The 20,391-nt window shown below is 36.2% G+C and overlaps 1 protein-coding gene across 4 annotated transcripts in view; it reads right to left on the bottom strand.

The window, feature by feature from the left end:
* The window catches only part of LOC150092412 (organic cation transporter protein-like), a 248,564-nt gene that overhangs the window by 49,092 nt on the left and 179,081 nt on the right, over positions 1 to 20,391 (bottom strand). For all 4 annotated transcript variants that reach the window (XM_090414999.1, XM_090415000.1, XM_090415001.1 and 1 more), the window contains one exon: positions 13,348 to 13,433. In XM_090414999.1, coding sequence (XP_090271125.1) covers positions 13,348 to 13,433 — 86 coding nt within the window. The remainder of the gene's footprint in view (positions 1 to 13,347; positions 13,434 to 20,391) is intronic.

Genomic DNA, 20,391 nt, shown 5'->3' on the forward strand with positions numbered 1-20,391 from the left:
GTATAATTTGTTTATAAACTGCATATAATACAGTATTTAAGTAGCTGAAGGAGTAAGCATTTGGGTTCCTCTTATAGAAATATTTAACGAGAAATGTACAAGATATTTTAACAGAGATGTTGTCATTAATTGTATTCAAATTACTTGTGACTTTCACTATTGTGTGCACAGGCTACAGAACAGATTGATACTGAAACTTGATCACAAAATGTGTTTCGTGCAGACATGGGCCAGTAAAAATTAGAGGGAATATTGTACCTAACTCTTAGCCATCTACTGTACTATAGGTTTACATTTTGTAGGGACTGACATTTAAAAAAAAAAAAAAAGTAGTGAATATTTAAGATGTGTAAACAGAGCTAATCTAAGATAGTGTGATCAGTCAAACACAATGGATGATTAAAGATTAATAAAACATGTGTTTGAAGCAAGCATAGTATGAAAAAGACCCACATGAACCAAGATAAAGATAGAATGATGCAGTCAAGATGATTTAGAAGTCTGAAATTGAAGAGCTGATCAAATCAGAGACCTGACAATTTATTCCACTGATAGGTGGCATTGCATAGCTAAGTTGTTTAGTTTAGAAAACAGCAATATTAGTTAAATATTATAGTAGAACTAGATTGTATTGTGGTACTAATTAGATTTAAGTTAAAATTTTTATTTAAATATAGTTAATATTGTCTTTCTGCATGGTAAGTTACATAGTGTGGCACATGACACCAGTGAGAAGCAGAACAATGGAGTCCAAGGCATCACTGTTTAAGGAATTCAATCAGAAAGACTTCGTTCATTGCAATGTCTGTGAGATGTATGCATTAGCTAAAGTAAATGGACTTTGGTTGGAAAGTGACAGTGGTGGAAGAGTGTGCTGAAAATGCTACAAAAGTGAAGGTGAGAAGTGTGGGTCAGGTCACGAGATTGAAGCAGTGGATGGAACAGAAAATATATGTGAAAATGCATGTGACAGTGTAAAAGAAGATAGCACTGAAAGAGTTATTAAAAGTGACACAACTGAAAAAAGAGAGAGAGAGAGAGAGAGAGAATAAAAGTGATGATTGAAAGAATTAGTAGTATGACAGATGTAAAGAATGAAGAGTTAACCGTAATGAGGGAGATAGCTCAGTTATGTGGAGTGATAAAAGTGTGAGCTGGAGCAAATGCAGAATGGTCAGGTGAATGGATCAGTTGATACCAGAAAGAAAGAAAGATGTGCGAGAAGAGAGAAAGGAATGTTTGGCAAAGAGAGAAGGAAAAATTAAGGAGAGACACTTGTACAGCAATTCTATCATAAGAGGTGTGATTGGTGAGAGATTGACAAAATTGTGCTTCCTGGGTGCAAAAATTAACAATGTAAGGGTAAAGTGAAAGAGTTGATTATTTTGGCTGGAATGAATGATTTGAAAGGAGAAATCTATGGTATGAGGGAGGACATGAAAGAGTTACTGAAAGTACTAAAGTAAAGAGTGAGAGAATTAAGATAGTAAGTCCATTGCAGTGATATGACAAGTTGAGCTGAGAAGGAGGGCCATAATGGCAAATGAGTTTATATCATTTCTCTTGCATAAACTATGCAAGAGGAATGATGTGGAATCTGTGGATGTGTGAAGTGAATTTGATAGACAAAAGGGCTTGTGCAGAAAGGATGGTTTGGACGCTTATATAGATGCTTAAGAGCATGCAGGTCTCCTATAAGGTTCGGCTAGGACAACTCATAGTATGGTGACGAGTGTATTCCCATAAGCTCTCTGGTCAAATTTGCACAAAACTTCTATAGTTTCTGTAGTTGGCTCTGAAATAATACTGGATTTAATATCCACTTAATTTGTATAATTTTGCATCACCAATGTGAAGCCTTTTGGCTCTTTATTTTTAGTAAATACTTTACACACTGACTGAGAGTTTGCTTATGAAAAATACACCTCTCTGATGCTTTGAATTACTTAGTACTGACAGTTTTTGCTCTCTTAGGTTCCTGCCTAGTCCTTGACGAAAACCAATGAGTTTGAAACAGCTGTCGGGCTAGTGAAACCTTATCAAATTGAACCAATAGGAGGCAAATATATGGATGCCTGAGAGCATGCAAGTCTCCTATAAGGCCTGGCTAGGGCAGCGAGTGTATTCAAGTAAGCTCTTGGTCAAATTTCACATGAAACTTCTATAGTTTCTGTAGACAAAATTTTAACTGAGCCAGAGAATCTCATGATCTCTGGTACACCCCTTCTTGGTGTATACAATGGAAGATTGTGATGATGATAAATTGTAAAAATATTAATTAACACACTCACACATACATACATGAAAAGCACTCCCAGAGGAATTTACCAAACTTCATCAGTTGATTTCTGGAGTAAGCAGAGAAATGCAGTCATTTCACAATCTGACCACTACTAATATTTTTGCTGCCTGATTGTGCACATCTCATGATTTAGTTAGTAGCCAACTACTTTTGCAAGCATTTTCAAAAGTTGTAAATGTTGTTATTATATATTATTATGTTGTTATATAATAACACTATGTATTATTGAGCTAAATATGTTTAACTGAAAATTTGAGGGAAACATTGCTGGCTAGGTTTTCAAATGCCGAATATGTCGTCATCCACTTCATTTACAGTTTTTGTAATTATTATTATTATCATTATTCAGGCCTCCATGGAGTCAAAAGACTCATCACGAGAGGTCCCTCCTAGGAAACACAAAGTCTATCATACCACTCCTTATACTCATTGACTGTTCTCGCTCTCACCACTATATCATGCAATGCATTCCATGGTTCAACCACCCTCCATGCAAAGAAACCACTCCTCATCCTCTTGCTAACAGTTTCCTTTCATAACTTCCAGGGATGGCCCCTTGTCATCACTCCTTCCCACTGTTCAACCAAGAAAAAGGATGCCCCAGTAAAACCTTTAACCACCTCTCAACAGTTTAAAAGTCTCAATCATATCACCTCTCCTCCTTCTATCCACCAAACTCTGCAGTCCACATTCCCTCAGCCAATCCTCATAACTAAAATTGTACAGTCCTGAAACCATATTTGTTATCTGTCTTTGTACCCTTTCCACAGTTAATTTATCCCCTTCAAATCCTGGGGACCAAATCTGAGAACAATAGTCTAAGTGTGATCTGATCAGAGTCTTATACAACGGAATGATAACTCTTTAATCTCTGCAGGTCAGCGTCCTTCTCAGTATTGCAGCAATCCTCTGGGTTACCTTCACCACTTTTGCAATGTGCTCCCTGAATATCAGTTTTCTATCAATCATCAACCCTAGATCTCTTGTCTCCCCTACTTCCTCCAGTACAGCTCCTCCAATCGAGTATGCAGCCTCCCATTGATGGATTCCAAACTTCAAGACTTTACATTTTGCTGCATTAAACCGACACCCACATTGATTTGCCCATCTGTCTAGCTTATTCAAATCCTCTTGCAGGGTTACCACATCTGCACTATTACTAATAACCCTTCCCAGCTTCACATCATCCACAAACAACTGAATATCCCCCTGCAATCTATGACAATGTCGTTGATTTAAACAATATAGGTCCCTGTACTGAGCTCTGTGGGATCCCACTTGTAACCATCTGCCTCCTTGAAACTGCCCCAACACATACAACTCTCTGATACCTATCGGACAGCCAACCTGGCATCCAGACCCATGTGCTGCAACTTAAATATCAGCTTATCATGTGGCACCCTCTCAAATGCCTTCACTAAGTCCAAGAAAATGACAGTATATGCCTTTCCCTCATCTACTGCTCTTGTAACATTATTATAAAAGGCTAGCATATTACTAAAACAAGAGTGCCCCCTCACAAATCCTTGTTGACTCTCAGAGATAACATTACCCTCATCTGCCCAATGCTGTATACGGTCCCTCACTAATTTCTCCAAGATCTTAACAACTATTGTTGACACACAAACTGGCCCATAATTAGTAATGCCCTTATGCAATGGCACATGGCAACACAAGAACAGCTATTGAGAAATAGTAATGTGATTTTCCATCATAATCATTTATTTTTATTTTATATTAAACTTAATAGAACTTGAGAATTAATTGATTCTGTTGTGTAAGCATGCATTTGTGTTCATTGTTTCAAACTCAGAATACCTGTGAAACATAAGCACCAATTTTATGTTATTAAATCATTTTTTCATATAAGTTATCTATATCCTAATTTCTTATTTCAGCTTATTTTTGAATCTGATAGCCTATTAAGCTTAGTTGGAGACAGCTAAAGTTACAGAGTTGTAATATGTTTCTGGTTTCTTTCGAAAGTTAACAGGTTCAGGTTCAACTGGGAAACTAGGTATAATAGGAGACAGAGATCCAACCAAGCAGCACAAGAAAGAGTTATGATTTCTTCTTCCCTATCAGGAATCTAAGAAGACAATATGAATTATGGTTATGTAATATCTGCACATTTATCTAGTAAAAAATATTCCTCTGTGGTGCCGAAAGAACAAAACGTGTATGTACTCTTTAACAAGTCGAGTTAAAGTAAAAATTATTTCAGTCTAGTTTTAGAAAAGAAAATCCAGTAGACTGAAAGGAATTGCCAACTAAGAGATAATTAAGCACTGGCCATGTACAGATATGATTAATACGAAATGTAAATATTAATTATTTTCTTATTATTTGTGTGTTGTAATCAATACTATGAAAAATAAATTAACATGTACTGCCAACACATAAGCCTTTCCATGCATTTGAAACATGTATAATACTGTGCATTATGGAAAAAGCCACTACCTAGACCGGTTTCTAACTAAGAGATACCAACCAAAACAATTGATGCGAAGTCATTAACCTCTATATATAAGTAGCCAGTTGTTTACACCTCACATGTAAACTTTATTTGCTTACACTTGGATGAAGGATGAAACCAAGAATATAATTTCCTGGCATCTTTAACTTAACATGTAAGTTTAATATTGAACTAAATGAATGCATTGATTTAATTAAAATTTTACCACCAAGGATACTGATGGATACTACCAAGTGTAATCAAAACATGAATATTTTATTATGAGACAGATCAACATGTTGCATAATTAGTAGAGGGATCCTACTCAAAGCCAATAAAGAAGTTAAACTCTTTGATCCAATATATTCTTTAGATACCAACACTGTTGAAAAATTGTGAATTTATCATGCTCATCCACCACCACCCCTACCACATATTTATGGCCATCCCAAGGTATGCAAATCTGGTTATCCACTAGGTTCCAATAGTTCATTACATAGGTACTCTACTTATTATTTAGCTAAATACCTTTTGAAGCTTCTCCGAACTTTCACTGACCATACCAACACTTACATTAAAAACAGAATTCACTTCAAGGAGAAACTTAAAGATATTTTGCAGGACTCTCAAATTATGGTCTCTTCAGTTTTTACAAGATGATTTTCCTAAGGATGTTGTTTAATTATATAAATTTACTATCAGTGCAAAATATTTCACATGGCAGAATGAACTGTATCAGCAACTAACTTACCATTCTTCCTCAACCTCATATCTGGCTACATTTTGGTGATGATATAGAAACAGAAAATATAAGTAGTTGAAAAGAGAATTACTTCAGTTTTTGGATAGAAAAAACCATTATACAACCCCATCAAGTTCTCTAATGAATGTGAATCTAACAACAGTTTTCCCTTCTTGGATACCTTAGTAATCCATAATATTACAGGAAATATTGAATTTTCCATCCACAGGAAGTCTTCCTACAGTGGTAGATATATCCACCAGGCATCACATCATCATCCTTCACACAGACAGGTATTATCAAAAGACTTGTAAACTGAGCATGTACAATTTGTTCTTTGGACACCCTTTAATCAGAACAATTAGATAAATTAATAAAGAAACCACCATCCAGAAAAAATTGATAATACAAATGCCAGAAGTATCAGAAATAAAGTGGATGAAATGGTTTCAGTGATTGAGATTATTCGCCCTCAAATCATTGGAATAAGTGAAACATGGTTGAATGAAGATGATGTCGTATTGGGAATAGAAATGGAAGGATACAGTATTTTTTGTGAGGGTAGGAAGGGAGGGGGGGGAGTGCTGCTGATGATAGCAAGGGAATTAAGTCCACATAAGGTAGACATGAAAGGGGGAAATAGCGGCAATGGTTATGAGGCAGTGTGGTGTAACATGAAAGTTGAGAGGAAGACATATTTAGTTGGATGTTACTATAGGCCTGGGAATGTGGAAGGAAGTGATGAAGAAATGTATAAACAACTTGGATTAGTGAGCAAAGGAAGGGTAATTATTATGGGTGATTTTAATTATGGTGGTATAGATTGGAATGAAGAGATAGCATTTGGGAATAAGGAAAATGAATTTCTCGAGTTCTTGAGAGAGAGCTATCTCAGGCAGCATGTAAAGAAAGGCACGCGAGGATCAAGAGTTCTAGATGTCATCATTTCATCAGAGGATGTAATCGTTAGAGGAGGGGTTTCACATTTTCCTCCAGTTGGTGAAAGTGATCATGAAGTAATCACCTGTGTTGTGGTGATTACTTATATATTTCCCTTCAGAACACACAATTTACAGACAAAAAATACTAGTTGTGGTGGGCGGTAGATGGCGTTGATGGAGACGATTCGTAGTAGAAGTGTAGTGGTTGAGACAGTTGTAGGTGTCCTCCCGTGATGAGTCTTTGGACTCCTTGGAGGTGTCAGGAATAATAATATATCCTTTCCTTGCAGACTTTTGCAAGGAAAGGTTATATGTGGAATTATAAGGCTGGTGATTATGACAAGCTTAGGAGACAACTTGGAGCTATCACATGGAATGAGGAGTTGAGCAGTAAGGAAATAAATGCTGCAGGGGAACTTACAACATAACAGCATCAATGTACGAATGTATCTTCTTTCTTTTCTTCTTCTGCAGCTTCTCCCACTTAAGTGGGGTCACTGTTGATGATGAGTCTCCTCCACATCCTCCTGTCTTGGGCTGTCACCACATCCAAGTTCTTCATCCTCAAGTCCTCTTCTACAAGCTCCCTCCATCTCTTCTTTGGCCGCCCATGCTTCCTCCTTCCTTGCACATCCATCTGCATGACCCTTCTTCCCACATATTCATCCTCCCTCCTCATCACATGACCAAACCATCTCAACCTTGCCTCCTGTATCTTTGCTCCTAAGTTCGTAACTTTCACTGTTCCCCTCACATAGTCATTTCTCAGACGATCCTTTCTGGTCACACCGCACATCCACCTAAGCATTCTCATCTCTGCTACTTCCATCCTGCTGATGTTGTTTTTCCTCAGGGCCACAGTTTCTATAGCATACGTCATAGCTGGCATCACTACTGTCCTATAGATTTTGCTTTTCAGATTGATCGGCACCCTCTTATCGCATAACACTCCAACCACCTCCTTCCAGTAAAGGCCAAAAGGCTGAATAAGGTAGGTATAAAATGAATGAATGTGGAGCTTAAGCATGAAATCTGGAAAAAGAAAGTACTTTGGAGGAAGTACAAGATGAATAATGGTAATCAGTCACATTAAGAATATAAAGAACAAGCCAAGAGTAGGAAAACAAAAGTAGAGTATGAGCAGAAATTGGCAAATCAGGCTAAGAAAAACCCTACAGTTGCAAAAGTGTACCATCTTGGTTGTGATATTACAATGCCAAATGTGTCATTGACTGATGAGAGTGTAGAGATAGCCGAAATAGAGGTGCTTAGTATATTACAGAACCTTAATGATAACACTGACATTGGGTTAGATGGCATATCGGCCCATGTTTTACAAGAATGTGCAAGGGAATTACCACCTCCTCTAACCAGGCTGTAATTTAAGTCTCAGTTCTGGTAAAGTACTAACAGAGTGGAAAGAGGGGAAAATAATTCCACTGCATCAGGGAGGTTCCAAGACAGAGGTTGCAAATTATAGACCAATCAATATATCTGGAGTGGTGGTTAAGGTTTTGGAGAAATTGGTAAAAATTAAAATTCAGGACTGAGTGAACAGCAATATGATACTTTATAAGTGGCAACATGGTTTTGTGAAAGGTAGTTCTTGCCTCAGTAACTTGCTTACTTTCTATAATAAAGTAACAGCAAAGTTGGATAAAGGAAATCCTTACTCAGCGATATTGCCGGACTTTGCAAAGGCATTTGACAAGATTCCACATGGAACTCTGTTGCATAAATTAGAGAAATGGGTATGGTAGGTATAAAATCCGAAACTGGTGATTTGGATTAGAGGGTGGCTGGTGGATAGATATCAAAGAGTGGTTTATGGAAGAGCTGAGTACAGGAGAAGGCAAGTGACTAGTAGCATACCTCAGGGCTCAGTGCTTGGTCCTCTATTGTTTAATTTGTACATTAATGATATTGGAAATAATTTGAAAGGAAATATCCACTTGTTTGCTGATGATGCAAAATTAGGAAGAGCAACAGTCAATTCAGATGATGTAGATATCTTGCAGGATGAGTTAAATAGGCTGACGGTATGGGCTAAGGTAAATGGCTGTCAGTGGCTAAGTGTAAGGTGATGCACTTTGGGAGGATGAAATCACATGCTGTTTACTATATTAATGGACCTAAACTGCAAGAAGTTGATGAGGCAAAGGGGGGGGAGTTATTGTGGACAGAGAACTTAAGTTTAAAGAGCATATTGCAAAGGTTGCCGAAACATCAAATTACATTATTAGATATGTGAAGAGCCAAAGGCTTCAATTCGGCGACATATAACTTGTTTAAGTTAGGTGATTTTACATCCCATATAGTTTCTTAGCTGAATAAGAAACTCAAAGAGTTTCATGCCGAATATAGTAGAAACTGTATAAAGTTCGGCGATTCCAAGCGTAAGCAAATACCTGGATACTGCAGCACTGATCCCAAAGGGTAGTGCAAGCTGGGGCAACTCGTGGTAGAAGTGGAGCAAGCTCCGATCACTATTCTTGATATTTGCCCATAATGTGAACTTAGCTCCTAGGAACTGTATTTTTGTTCACATTATGAGAGAAGGTCACTACCCAGACCGGTTTCGACCTTTATTGAGGTCTCATCAGTGAGTAGCCAGACCTAGTTAATATCAAGTTTGTAGCGAACAGAACTTGTACCCCTTCTACGAGTATTGCCGTAAGGTGCTCTAATAAATTATTAGATATGTGAAGAGCCAAAGGCTTCAATTCGGCGACATATAACTTGTTTAAGTTAGGGGATATTACATCCCATATAGTTTCTTACCCGAATAAGAAACTCAAAGAGTTTCATGCCGAATATAGTAGAAACTGTATAAAGTTTGGCGATTCCAAGCGTAAGCAAATACCTGGCCTTTGGCTCTTCACATATCTAATAATTTATTAGAGCACCTTACGACAATACTCGTAGAAGGGGTACAAGTTCTGTTCGCTATAAACTTGATATTAACTAGGTCTGGCTACTCACTGATGAGACCTCAATAAAGGTCGAAACCGGTCTGGGTAGTGACCTTCTCTCATAATGTGAACAAAAATACAGTTCCTAGGAGCCAAGTTCACATTATGGGCAAATATCAAGAATAGTGACCACGAGTTGCCCCAGCTTGCACTACCCTTTGGGATCAGTGCTGCAGTATCCAGGTATTTGCTTACGCTTGGAATCGCCGAACTTTATACAGTTTCTACTATATTCAGCATGAAACTCTTTGAGTTTCTTATTCGGCTAAGAAACTATATAGGATGTAATATCTCCTAACTTAAACAAGTTATATATCACCGAATTGAAGCCTTTGGCTCTTCACATATCTAATAATTTATTAGAGCACCTTACGGCAATACTCATAGAAGGGGTACAAGTTCTGTTCGCTACAAACTTGATATTAACTAGGTCTGGCTACTCACTGATGAGACCTCAATAAAGGTCGAAACCAATCTGGGTAGTGACCTTCTCTCATAATGTGAACAAAAATACAGTTCCTAGGAGCTAAGTTCACATTATGGGCAAATATCAAGAATAGTGATCGGAGCTTGCTCCACTTCTACCACGAGTTGCCCCAGCTTGCACTACCCTTTGGGATCAGTGCTGCAGTATCCAGGTATTTGCTTACGCTTGGAATTGCCGAACTTTATACAGTTTCTACTATATTCGGCATGAAACTCTTTGAGTTTCTTATTCGGCTAAGAAACTATATGGGATGTAATATCCCCTAACTTAATCAAATTACATGGTTATTGAAGAACACATTGACAAGATGGGATAAGGAAGTTATTGTTCCACTTTATAAGGCATTAATAAGACTGCATTTGGACTAATTGCACACAGATCTGGTCACCTGGATTTCTTGGTGATGAAGAAATGGTGGAGAGGATCCAGAGGCAATTTACAAAGATTGTTGCAAGTCTGTGGGATGTTCCCTACGAGGATGGATTGAAGATCTGTGGACTCCAAAACTACTGATAGATGTAGGAGAGCAGATATGATAGAGGCATATAAATTATTAAAGGAATTTTATAGGATTGATACTGATGACTTTTTTAAGACCAGTGCAGGAGGGTTAACCACACTATTGTGTAAGAGTGTGGTTAACAAGGGTGTTAGGACTAAATTTTTTGCTTGGAGGGTTGTGAATGGGTGGAATGAATTGCCAGAGGTGGTTGTGAATGCTTCAACTGTGAATGAATTTAAGGAGAAGTATAATAGGTATTGTGTGAATAATGGTTAGCGTGTCAGTGTAGGGTCTCCCACAATGAGTCTTTTGACTCATGGAGACACCATTATAATAATAATAATAATAACATAACATCACTTTTCTAATATTAATCAAACAGACTGCATACTTATTTCCAAATTTTGAGAAGTAATGGCCATAAACGGTTCATAATTTTTATTATTATTATTTTAATTTACAAAACTGTATATGATCTGGTTCCTTGGAACTTTAATAGTGTTGTCTTCTGCTCACTCAACTGTGATCAAGACACATGAAAATCTGACTCATGCTGATTGACTCATTCTTGTGTTAATATGTTGAATGTTGTAGCTAATTATTTTGCTCTCTCCCTAAATGATGCTAATGTTACAGTGAGAAAAATTAGGGGTAGTAAATAAATTCCATCAAATAATATCTTATCCTTCCACAATTTTTCCTTATAGAGAATGGTCCCTGTGATTTTTCTGCCCTCCCCCATCAACAAATGACTGAACATACTTCACTTTTGCTTTCCTTACCAAATGTGTCATCACCTTTCTACTCCTGTTCTTTGTACTTCTTATGTATCTGATTATTTCTATCATACATAGTATACTAAACATTAGAAGGCTATGTATGATAGAAATAATCAGATCAGATATAGCAGCAGAGTCTGGATGTATACTAAACATCCAGACTCTGCTACTATTAAATATTTTTTGACCATCCCAAAGCTGTCTTTCCTGAGCTTTCCATAAGAATGCACTTTTCATAGATATCCTTTCCCCCAGAGAAGCCCTTCATATGACTGGCCACTTTCACCCACTTGATTTGGTTCAGATTCCATCTATGGTGCAAAGGTTCTTTATGAGGACATTTCAGCTGAAGGTCAATTTAACTAGCCTCACATGGAGGTGGATTTTTTCTCCTGGAAACTTGGGTATTTCATCTCATAGGCAAACTGGAATACATGATTAAGGGGCAGAATATACTTCCTCATACATTTAGTTCCTTCAACTATAAATGCAATACTACTCCAACCCAAATTACTTGGAAACCATTAAGCAAACACCCCTATTAAAATAGTTACGCCCAAAAATTACATGCAAAATTTCCCTCAACTTCGTCCAAGGGAGGAAGAAGTCCATTGAACTCCTATCCTTATATTAAAGGTGTTTCTGAATGAATGAATGGCAAACATTTTGAAGAAATTCCAACTCACTGCCACCTTCAAACCTATGAACCAAATCCACAGCCTCTTATCTTCTCTAAAAGAAAAACTATCATCTTTGCTGCCTACTTGGTGTTTAGTACTCTTGCAACTTGTCTTATTTGTTTGAACCAAAAGATTGGTCAAAAAATGTATGTCAGAACACCAGAATCATATCTAGCTTATCAAGCTTCATAAATCTGATTTGGCTTAATATGGTACTGACAACACTAGCCATGGAATCCAATGGGATAATATCAATTTTTTGCATAACTGCCTGTATAAATTCAAACGTTTATTCAAAGAAGGTACTATAATAATTCCATTTCTCCTCCAAAAAGTGTAGGATATTGTTATCCTCAACTGCATTAAATAATTTTTTTAACATATACACATTTCCCAATTAATATTTTATTCTAGCTACTGCTACTACATGATTGCATGCTTAGAAAAATTATATTGTAATGCATGCACTTTTAATTTCAGATTTCTATTACTGTTCTTCAACTTGCATTGATGATGTTTCATGATACTGTAAAACAAATTATGTGTGTTTAATAATTTTTTTTTTTTTTTCTACTGTGGCATACATATTTTTGGTTTAATAATGTGAAATGTACCATAGGCATATTTATACAAGAAGTCCCCACTAACTATATGCTATTTACCTCAATCTCACACCATACTAACACAAAACTATTGTCAATGTTTCTCCACCTTGAGCAGGCACAATTTCTTTGCTTCAATCAACAGATCCCCTCTCCCCCACTATTATTTTCATAATAAAAAACACCATACTCCATCTCTCTTCCCATCAATATATCGTTCTTATACAACCATTTTCAAGCGAATCAACACAATTAGATATTACTTTCTTTCACCTTATTCCTTATCAAGAACAAAAATAACAGGATAGAATTTTACACTGATTCAGATTTCTTTATTTTCTCTTATTCCTGCATTTATATACAAACAGTAACTCGTTTTAGGTTCTGTAACTAAGCCAGCATATCCTCCCTATCCTCATCAAACTTTGACCTCTCCCCTTTATCACAACCTATCCTGTTTTTCTCCATTTCCAACCAATTCCCACATATCCCAGGCCACCTCATTTTCATGTTGACTGACAACCTTCACACATTACTTTTTAAAAATGAAAAGTTTACGAGATCTCTCTCTACTCTGTCAGCAACATCTCAAGTTAGGAATCACTTGAAAATAAATCTACCAATGAGCTAACCCAGTTTATGTTATAGTTTTTTCCAAGTAACTGCTCTATCAAGATGTTTAATGAGATAATTATAAGCAATATTTTATTACACAAGTAAACTCACTATGGATTAAATTCTGGAAAGAAATACAGACTTTGTGAAAAAGGGATCATATATATTGTTACTAAATTATCTTTTAATTTAATATTAATACAGCTAAGATGCAAATATTTCACTATAATTTCACAAAAAAATTCAAAAGAAACATAAAGAACAACTTACTAACAAAAATACACATTTAGTGTATTCTTCCTTAAAACTGAAGTGCGAAAGAGATCTAAGATATTAGGGTTTTCTTTAACACTTTCCTTAAAAAAAAATGTATATATTAATTTTATATTTAAAGATTATTGAGAAAAACCATAACTATTTCTTAAAAATATATTTTGATTATTATCTCATTATGTCAGTTTTGTACAATATTATCCACTACCAGAATTATATTATACTTATTCTGGATAGGTGGTCACTAATTATTGTAATAAAAATTAAACAAAGAAAGAACTTATAAAATTTTTTACTAAAGGAACAGAATTTTTGATCAAGTTTATGACCATTATTAATGTAGTTGAATGGTTTAAAATAACACAATAACAATTAAAAAATGAATAAGCACTTATGACTCCCAACCCATAAACCCATGCTACATTAGCACTTGTCAATGAGGTAAGGATTATTTTTGTCTGTTTTTATCAACAAAATATATATATATATATATTGTTGTTGTTGTCTTGCCCTTGATTTCTTTCTATGACTCTTCATTGGAAAACTGGATGCTGTTGCCATGTTAGTCACCTTGAAATTGGACCTTAAGAAATTTGGTCAAAAGTTTCAAGGGTCTGGAGGGGCATGAGGAAGTGTGGCCAGACTTCTCCCCCCTTTTTTTTGTATTATTATTATTACACCCTCCATTGATTTGACAGACTCATTGTGGGAGGTTCATTCAACCAACAACATATTTATCATATAGAATCATAAACTTCCTAACACTCCTTGCATTAACAACGCATTCTGGTAATGTGTTCCATTCATTAACAATTCTCCATGTAAAAAATCTACTCCTCACACCCCCTCTTCACTACACTTTTACATAACTTCCAGGGATGACCTCTGGTTCTTCCCCTCTCACCTTCTACTCTTTTTACGAGGGTGGTCTGAAAAGTTCTCAGCCTTGACCATAAATGGCAACACTATTGGCACGATTTTTATTTTTCTAAGTTGGTACATCTGCAATAAGCATCCATGTGAAACTGGAAGTCATTCAATCAAGTAGTTTGTTTTATACAGCTGTCTGAAGAGTGTTGTCTGTATCCCTTGAAATGGATAAAATTCAGTATCGCGTGGTTATAAAATTCTTTGTACAAGAAGGTTTAACATCAAAAGAAATTCATTCGAAGTTGATAAAAGTTTATGGGCACTCTTCTCCTTCATTTTCGACAATTAACAAACGGGCTGCAGAGTTTAAACGTGGCCGTACCAGCCTTGAAGATGATCCACGTGAAGGACATCCAAAAAGTGTAACAACACCAGAAATCATTGATCAAGTACACAAAATGTTATTGGATGACTGCTGAGTCAAAGTGCATGAATTGCTGAGACTATAGGCATCTCAAAAGAATGTGTAGGATATATTTTTCACAAAGAATTGCATATGAAAAAGCTTTGCACAAGATGGGTGCCGGGCTTGCTCACAGCAGATCAAAAACGCACTCGCATGAAAATCTCTGAATAGTGCTTTTTTTTAACAAAAATAAAGCTGATTTTGTACGTCAATTTATTACTATGGATGAGACTTGGATTTACCATTACACACCAGAATCCAAACACCAGTCAAAACAGTGGACAGAAGCTGGTTGTTCAGTGCCAAAGAGGAAATCTGTTCCATCAGCAGGAAAGGTCAGGGCATTGGTATTTTGGGATGCTAAAGGCATTTTGTTTATTAATTATCTTGAAAAGGGTAAAACAATAACCGGGGAATATTATTCCAATCTTTTAACCAGACTAGACGAAAAAACTCATGAGAAAAGACCCAGTTCGCAGAAGAAGAAATCATCTTTCATCAAGACAATGCACCTGCATACAAAGGTGTTTTGGCAATAGGAAAATTAAGGGATCTACACTATGAATTGTTGAAACATCCACTCTATTCCTCAGATTTGGCTCCCTCTGACTTCTATCTCTTCCTAAAACTGAAAATCTTCCTCGCTATTCAGTGTTTTTCTTCGAATCGAGAGGTGATTGCAGCTATAGAGAGGTCTTTTTCAGATCTTACTTACATTAATTGTTTTAATAGCCCATAATACAATGCACATATCCTCACAGACATGTGAGGTCATTGGCCTCTATGTACAAGTATCGACTTTTATTGAATCGTGAAGTGACTTCACATGCAAACTTGTTTGCTTATGCTTCAGACCACATTCCTGGATTTTTGTGCTCAGTCAATCTGGTCACCAGGATTTATAGGGGACTAAGTAATCTTGGAAACGATGTAGAGATGGATAGCAAATATGATATCAAGTCTGTCTTCAAGTCTTCACTACTTGGATAAAGGATGAAACCAAGAATATAATTTCTTGGCATTTTTAATTTATTGTATAACCAAGTGCATATATATATATATATATATATATATATATATATATATAACCATAATACAATACACATACCCTTAAGGATATGTGCATTGTATTATGGAATACTAAGGCAATTGATGTGAAGTCATTAGCTTCTTTATACAAGTTACTCAGTCGTGAAGTGACTTCACATGCAAACTTGTTTGCTTACACTTGGATAAAGTTTGAAACCAAGAATATTATTTGTCATCTTTAATTTAATGTTGATTATGAGGATAGACTGAAGGCATACAGACTGCAGAACTTAGAGGATAGAAGACAAAAGGGAGGGGGATATGATCATGACATGTAAGCTGTTGAAGGGTTATTATCGTATTAACACTGATCAGATTTTTTATATAGCAGAAGGAGCAAGGACAAGGGGTCCATCCCTGAACACTGTAAAAAAAGGAGTAGTGAGAAAAGGGCTAGAAGTAAGTTTTTTTTGCATAGAGAGTGGTAGGAACAACGAATGCATTGCTTGAGAGGTTGGTGAACATGCTGATAGCGGATGAGCTTAAGGAGTGGTATGATAGTCTTTGTGTTGATCTTCCACAATGTCTTGTAACTCCATAGAGGTCACGAAAGTAATAATAATCTGGTAATAATAACCTTTTATCTCTCATTTGAAACAGAATGGGAGAGGAAAGGTTAGCAAAACAGGTATTCTTTTGCTAGGATGGCAGGAAAAAGACTGGAAGGAAGGGCAGATCTAGGTAGGTTGATACAGTAAGAAATACCTTAGAAAACAGAAATATAAGATCTGATAATATTGAAATCTTGACAGATATCAGATTAATTTGGAGGAAAATTGTCTGTGTGAAGTTAGTAATAGTCTTAATTTTTTCATGTAGTACTATCATAATATTCTGTACACTTACTGATGGTACACTAACAGGAATTTGATGATGATGATGACATTAATAATACCAAGGTTTTCAAATATGAAGAAATTTTCCTTCTTGTCATAACAATAATAATAACTTCAAGATATTACAGGAGTAAACATGTTTCATCTGTAGCTGCCTCATCATATCCAGAAAGCTGGGCTTCCTCTTTCTCCTTACCTCACATGCACAAGTTTGCTGACTTTGTTCTAAATCCAGCTCTTCCCAGCTACAAAATACTCCTTTTTTGGGAAGGTGCCACTCTTCCCAAAACCTCCTAGAAAAGTATATTCTGTTCAACTATAATCTAGTTGAGCAAGAACCAGTTTAATACCGAGTCACTCCACTCTTATTACATTCATTCATCTGTGTGTCCATATGCAGTTATTCCTCAGTTTGGTTGGATGGTTTTATTGATTTGTTTATTTATTTAGCATATAGCTCACACATGAAAAGTTACATTACATTAAACCTTAATATATATATATGGACATAGTAATAGACATATGTGCAATAATAAGACATAATATAGTCATAAAAGAGACACTAAAGAATAGGCTACAACTGAATGTCTAGGTTGATTATCCAGTCAACTGCACTTGGTGTAGCATGGATGAAGTCTGACAAGTTTCCACTGTATGCACGTTGGACACATTCTGCTGTAATATGATTAATTGTCTGGTGGGGTGATCCACAGTCACACCTGGGTGAGGCAATCATGCCCCATTTGTAAAGGTGGTCTGTAAAGGTTTTATTGAAATTCAGTATTTGAGATCCATATAAAAATGTGTCATGCTATCTCAATATTTGTTTCAACTGGACCATTTGCAGAAGCAAAATTTTGCAATGTTTCAATATGATAGCAAGTAATAACTCTGATCTTTCTCAATGAAATTCAGTAAATTTTGTATTTAGGAAGTTCATAAAATTTGTTTGCCTAACTTGAGTTTCTTTTCAACTGGACCATTCTTACTGGCAGTATAATAGCCACAGTTTTACTCTGTCCAGGATAGAATTAATGAAATTGAGAATTTAGGATCTCCACTCAAATTAACTGAATCTTCTAAATTTTATTAGACTTAGATAATTTTTAGTGACAAAATTGGGAAAAAAAAATATTATGTCTATAGTATGTGTCAAAAACTTCTGGCTTCATTTGTTGTGAAAATGAATGATGTCACTACAAAAGAATGCTATCATATGAAATACTTTTTTACAAACTGTCTCCAATCTTTTTCTTACTTGTTTCTCTGTGCCTCTTCTATAGCTGCTTCCATGGTTACTGTTCACTTAACCGGCAACTATAATTCTGCCATTCTTTGTCCACCAAACCTATTAAAAATTGAGCAGCAATCAGTTACTGTCTGTTCACTGTTCAACTTTGAAAATCCCAATACTAACTACAGTGATCTCTCAATTATTCCAACCTACAAATAACCAAACATTCAATTAACCAACCCTTGAATGGGTAACTGTGTCACCTGACTTCTGGTTCAATACCATATAATAGTACCTTCAGTTGACTGACCCTTGAATTATCTGACCAGCAAATTGATTTCCCACTGTGGTCAGATAATTAAGGGATTACTATACTTCTTTTCATTAATTAATATTATGAAAGTTATGAACTTAGGAGCAAAAATACAGGAGGCAAGGTTGAGATGGTTTGGTCATGTGATGAGGAGGGAGGACGAATATGTGGGAAGAAGGGTCACAGATGGATGTGCAAGGAAGGCGGAAGCGTGGGCAGCCATAGAAGAGATGGAGGGAGCTGGTAGAAGAGGACTTGAGGATGAAGAACTTGGATGTGGTGACAGCCCAAGACAGGAAGGTGTGGAGGAGACTCATTATCAACAGTGACCCCACTTAAGTGGGAGAAGCTGCAGAAGAAGAAGAAGAATATTATTTTCGTTCTATGAAACAAACTTCCTCCAACAGTATTTAACAGAAAGTACAAGTGGCAGTTGTCGAAATGTCAGTTTTCTACTGTCTCTATAACCCTCTGCCTATAATAATATCAGTGTACACTACAATTGAGAAACATTGATGTGTTGATTCACAAAGCAATTATAAACAGAATTTGACAATTCATGAAAAAAGGATAAATTAGCAAAGCTTGCTAAATTTGTCACTGCAGATGTGCAAATTTGTTTTCTGCATTTAACTGAAATCAGATTTGGATTTGTTGATGAATATTTGTTGTAACTGTTGCTAGTATACTGGAGTAGGCTGAGAAAATAAAGCTGTATAATTATCACAAGGTAGCTAGCTTAAGATATACCTGGTCAGAAATTCTGAATAGAGCAGGTTTAGTTTTGGTTGTAATTACAGCCATAGCGACTAAGGCTATGAAGAAGTGCTCTGACCATGGAAGACAGACATCCCAGAGGTCATTCCATTTGGCATTTAAAATAGGATTAAGAATGATGAGGTAGAGAAGACTGGCTGATATTTTGGTTGAAGAATGGATGATTTGCATTAGATCATTGCTGAAACCAATACCTCAGCATCTCTTCAAGCTTAGTTCAGTAGAACTGGCAAAGGGAGGTGCACTGGAGATGTGGAAACTAAAGTCAGTAAGAAAGATGATTTCACTATATGGATAGCTAGACTGCAGAAAATTCTGAAAATTAAAATTATTTTCAGAATTTTAGCAAATAAATATTACAGAAAAAAAGGTAAGGAAATCTGCAGACAGAGAAAGCAAAAAGGGAGGGTTCTAGGTTTGGTATTCTCTGTCTGCAGATACAAATGAGATATGCCACCCTCTTTTTTTTGGGAGAGGAATCATACAGAGTGTAGTTTAGACATTTGAGAAGTAAAATAACTGTTGTAGAGATTCAGATCAGTTCTGAATATCTGTAAATAGCTATGTACATCATTTATATAATGTGCCACAAACGTGGTAAAACAGACGTGGAAGTGGGTTTTTTGTTGTTATTATTATTTTTTTTTTTTTCCGGGAGATTTTTTTTATCCATAGTGACACTATTTGTTTTTCTATTTATCACCAATTTTGGCAGTGCTATTAGAGTGCATAGACATTACAGTAAAATAAAGAACCTTACACATGTTGGCTATACAGAGAGACCTGACATATTAAACTCCTTGGCACAACATGGCTGCAACAATGTTCAGACAATTGAGACTTCCTCTGGTCACATGCTGGAAGAGTAGGTGGTAGCAGGAATTATGAGATTCTGTAACTCAGTCAGTATAGACAAAGCCCTCTGCTCAGAAAGACCTGGGTTCAATTCTCATCTATTACACAAGAAACCTTTATCATGTCTTTTTGACTAAAGGTGAGTTAGCCAGTTTCATATGGAGATGAAGGTTTTTCTCCTAGAAACTCAGGTTTTTCTTCTCTCAAAACAGGCAAAACTGGCCTGTGACCTATCTATGGACACAGAACACTTCAGAGAATGATGGTAGATTGCACTAGCAGTGGCTAGGAAGTAACTTTCTAATACCTCATCTTCGATCCAAATGCCAATAATACTGGTGTTCTGGTTAGGTGCAGCAGCAGAAATTATGTGCCCAAAAATCAGGAAGCCTCCTGATGCATACCATCAGTAGTGGTAGGCCTGTAGTAGAAGTACTACTACTACTGCTTTACAGCCATGTCCTCAAATGGAGAAGATTTTGTGCCTGTATAGTATATATATATATATATCTATATATATTCTGGCAGTGCTATTAGAGTGCATAGACATAACAGTGAAATATATATATATATATATATACAAAGTTATATAGAAAGACAA

The sequence above is a fragment of the Typopeltis vanoorti genome, chromosome 26 (genome assembly GCF_054136105.1).
Source record: "Typopeltis vanoorti isolate ZY-2024b chromosome 26, IOZ_Tvanoo_1.0, whole genome shotgun sequence".
NCBI classification, from domain to species: domain Eukaryota; kingdom Metazoa; phylum Arthropoda; class Arachnida; order Uropygi; family Thelyphonidae; genus Typopeltis; species Typopeltis vanoorti.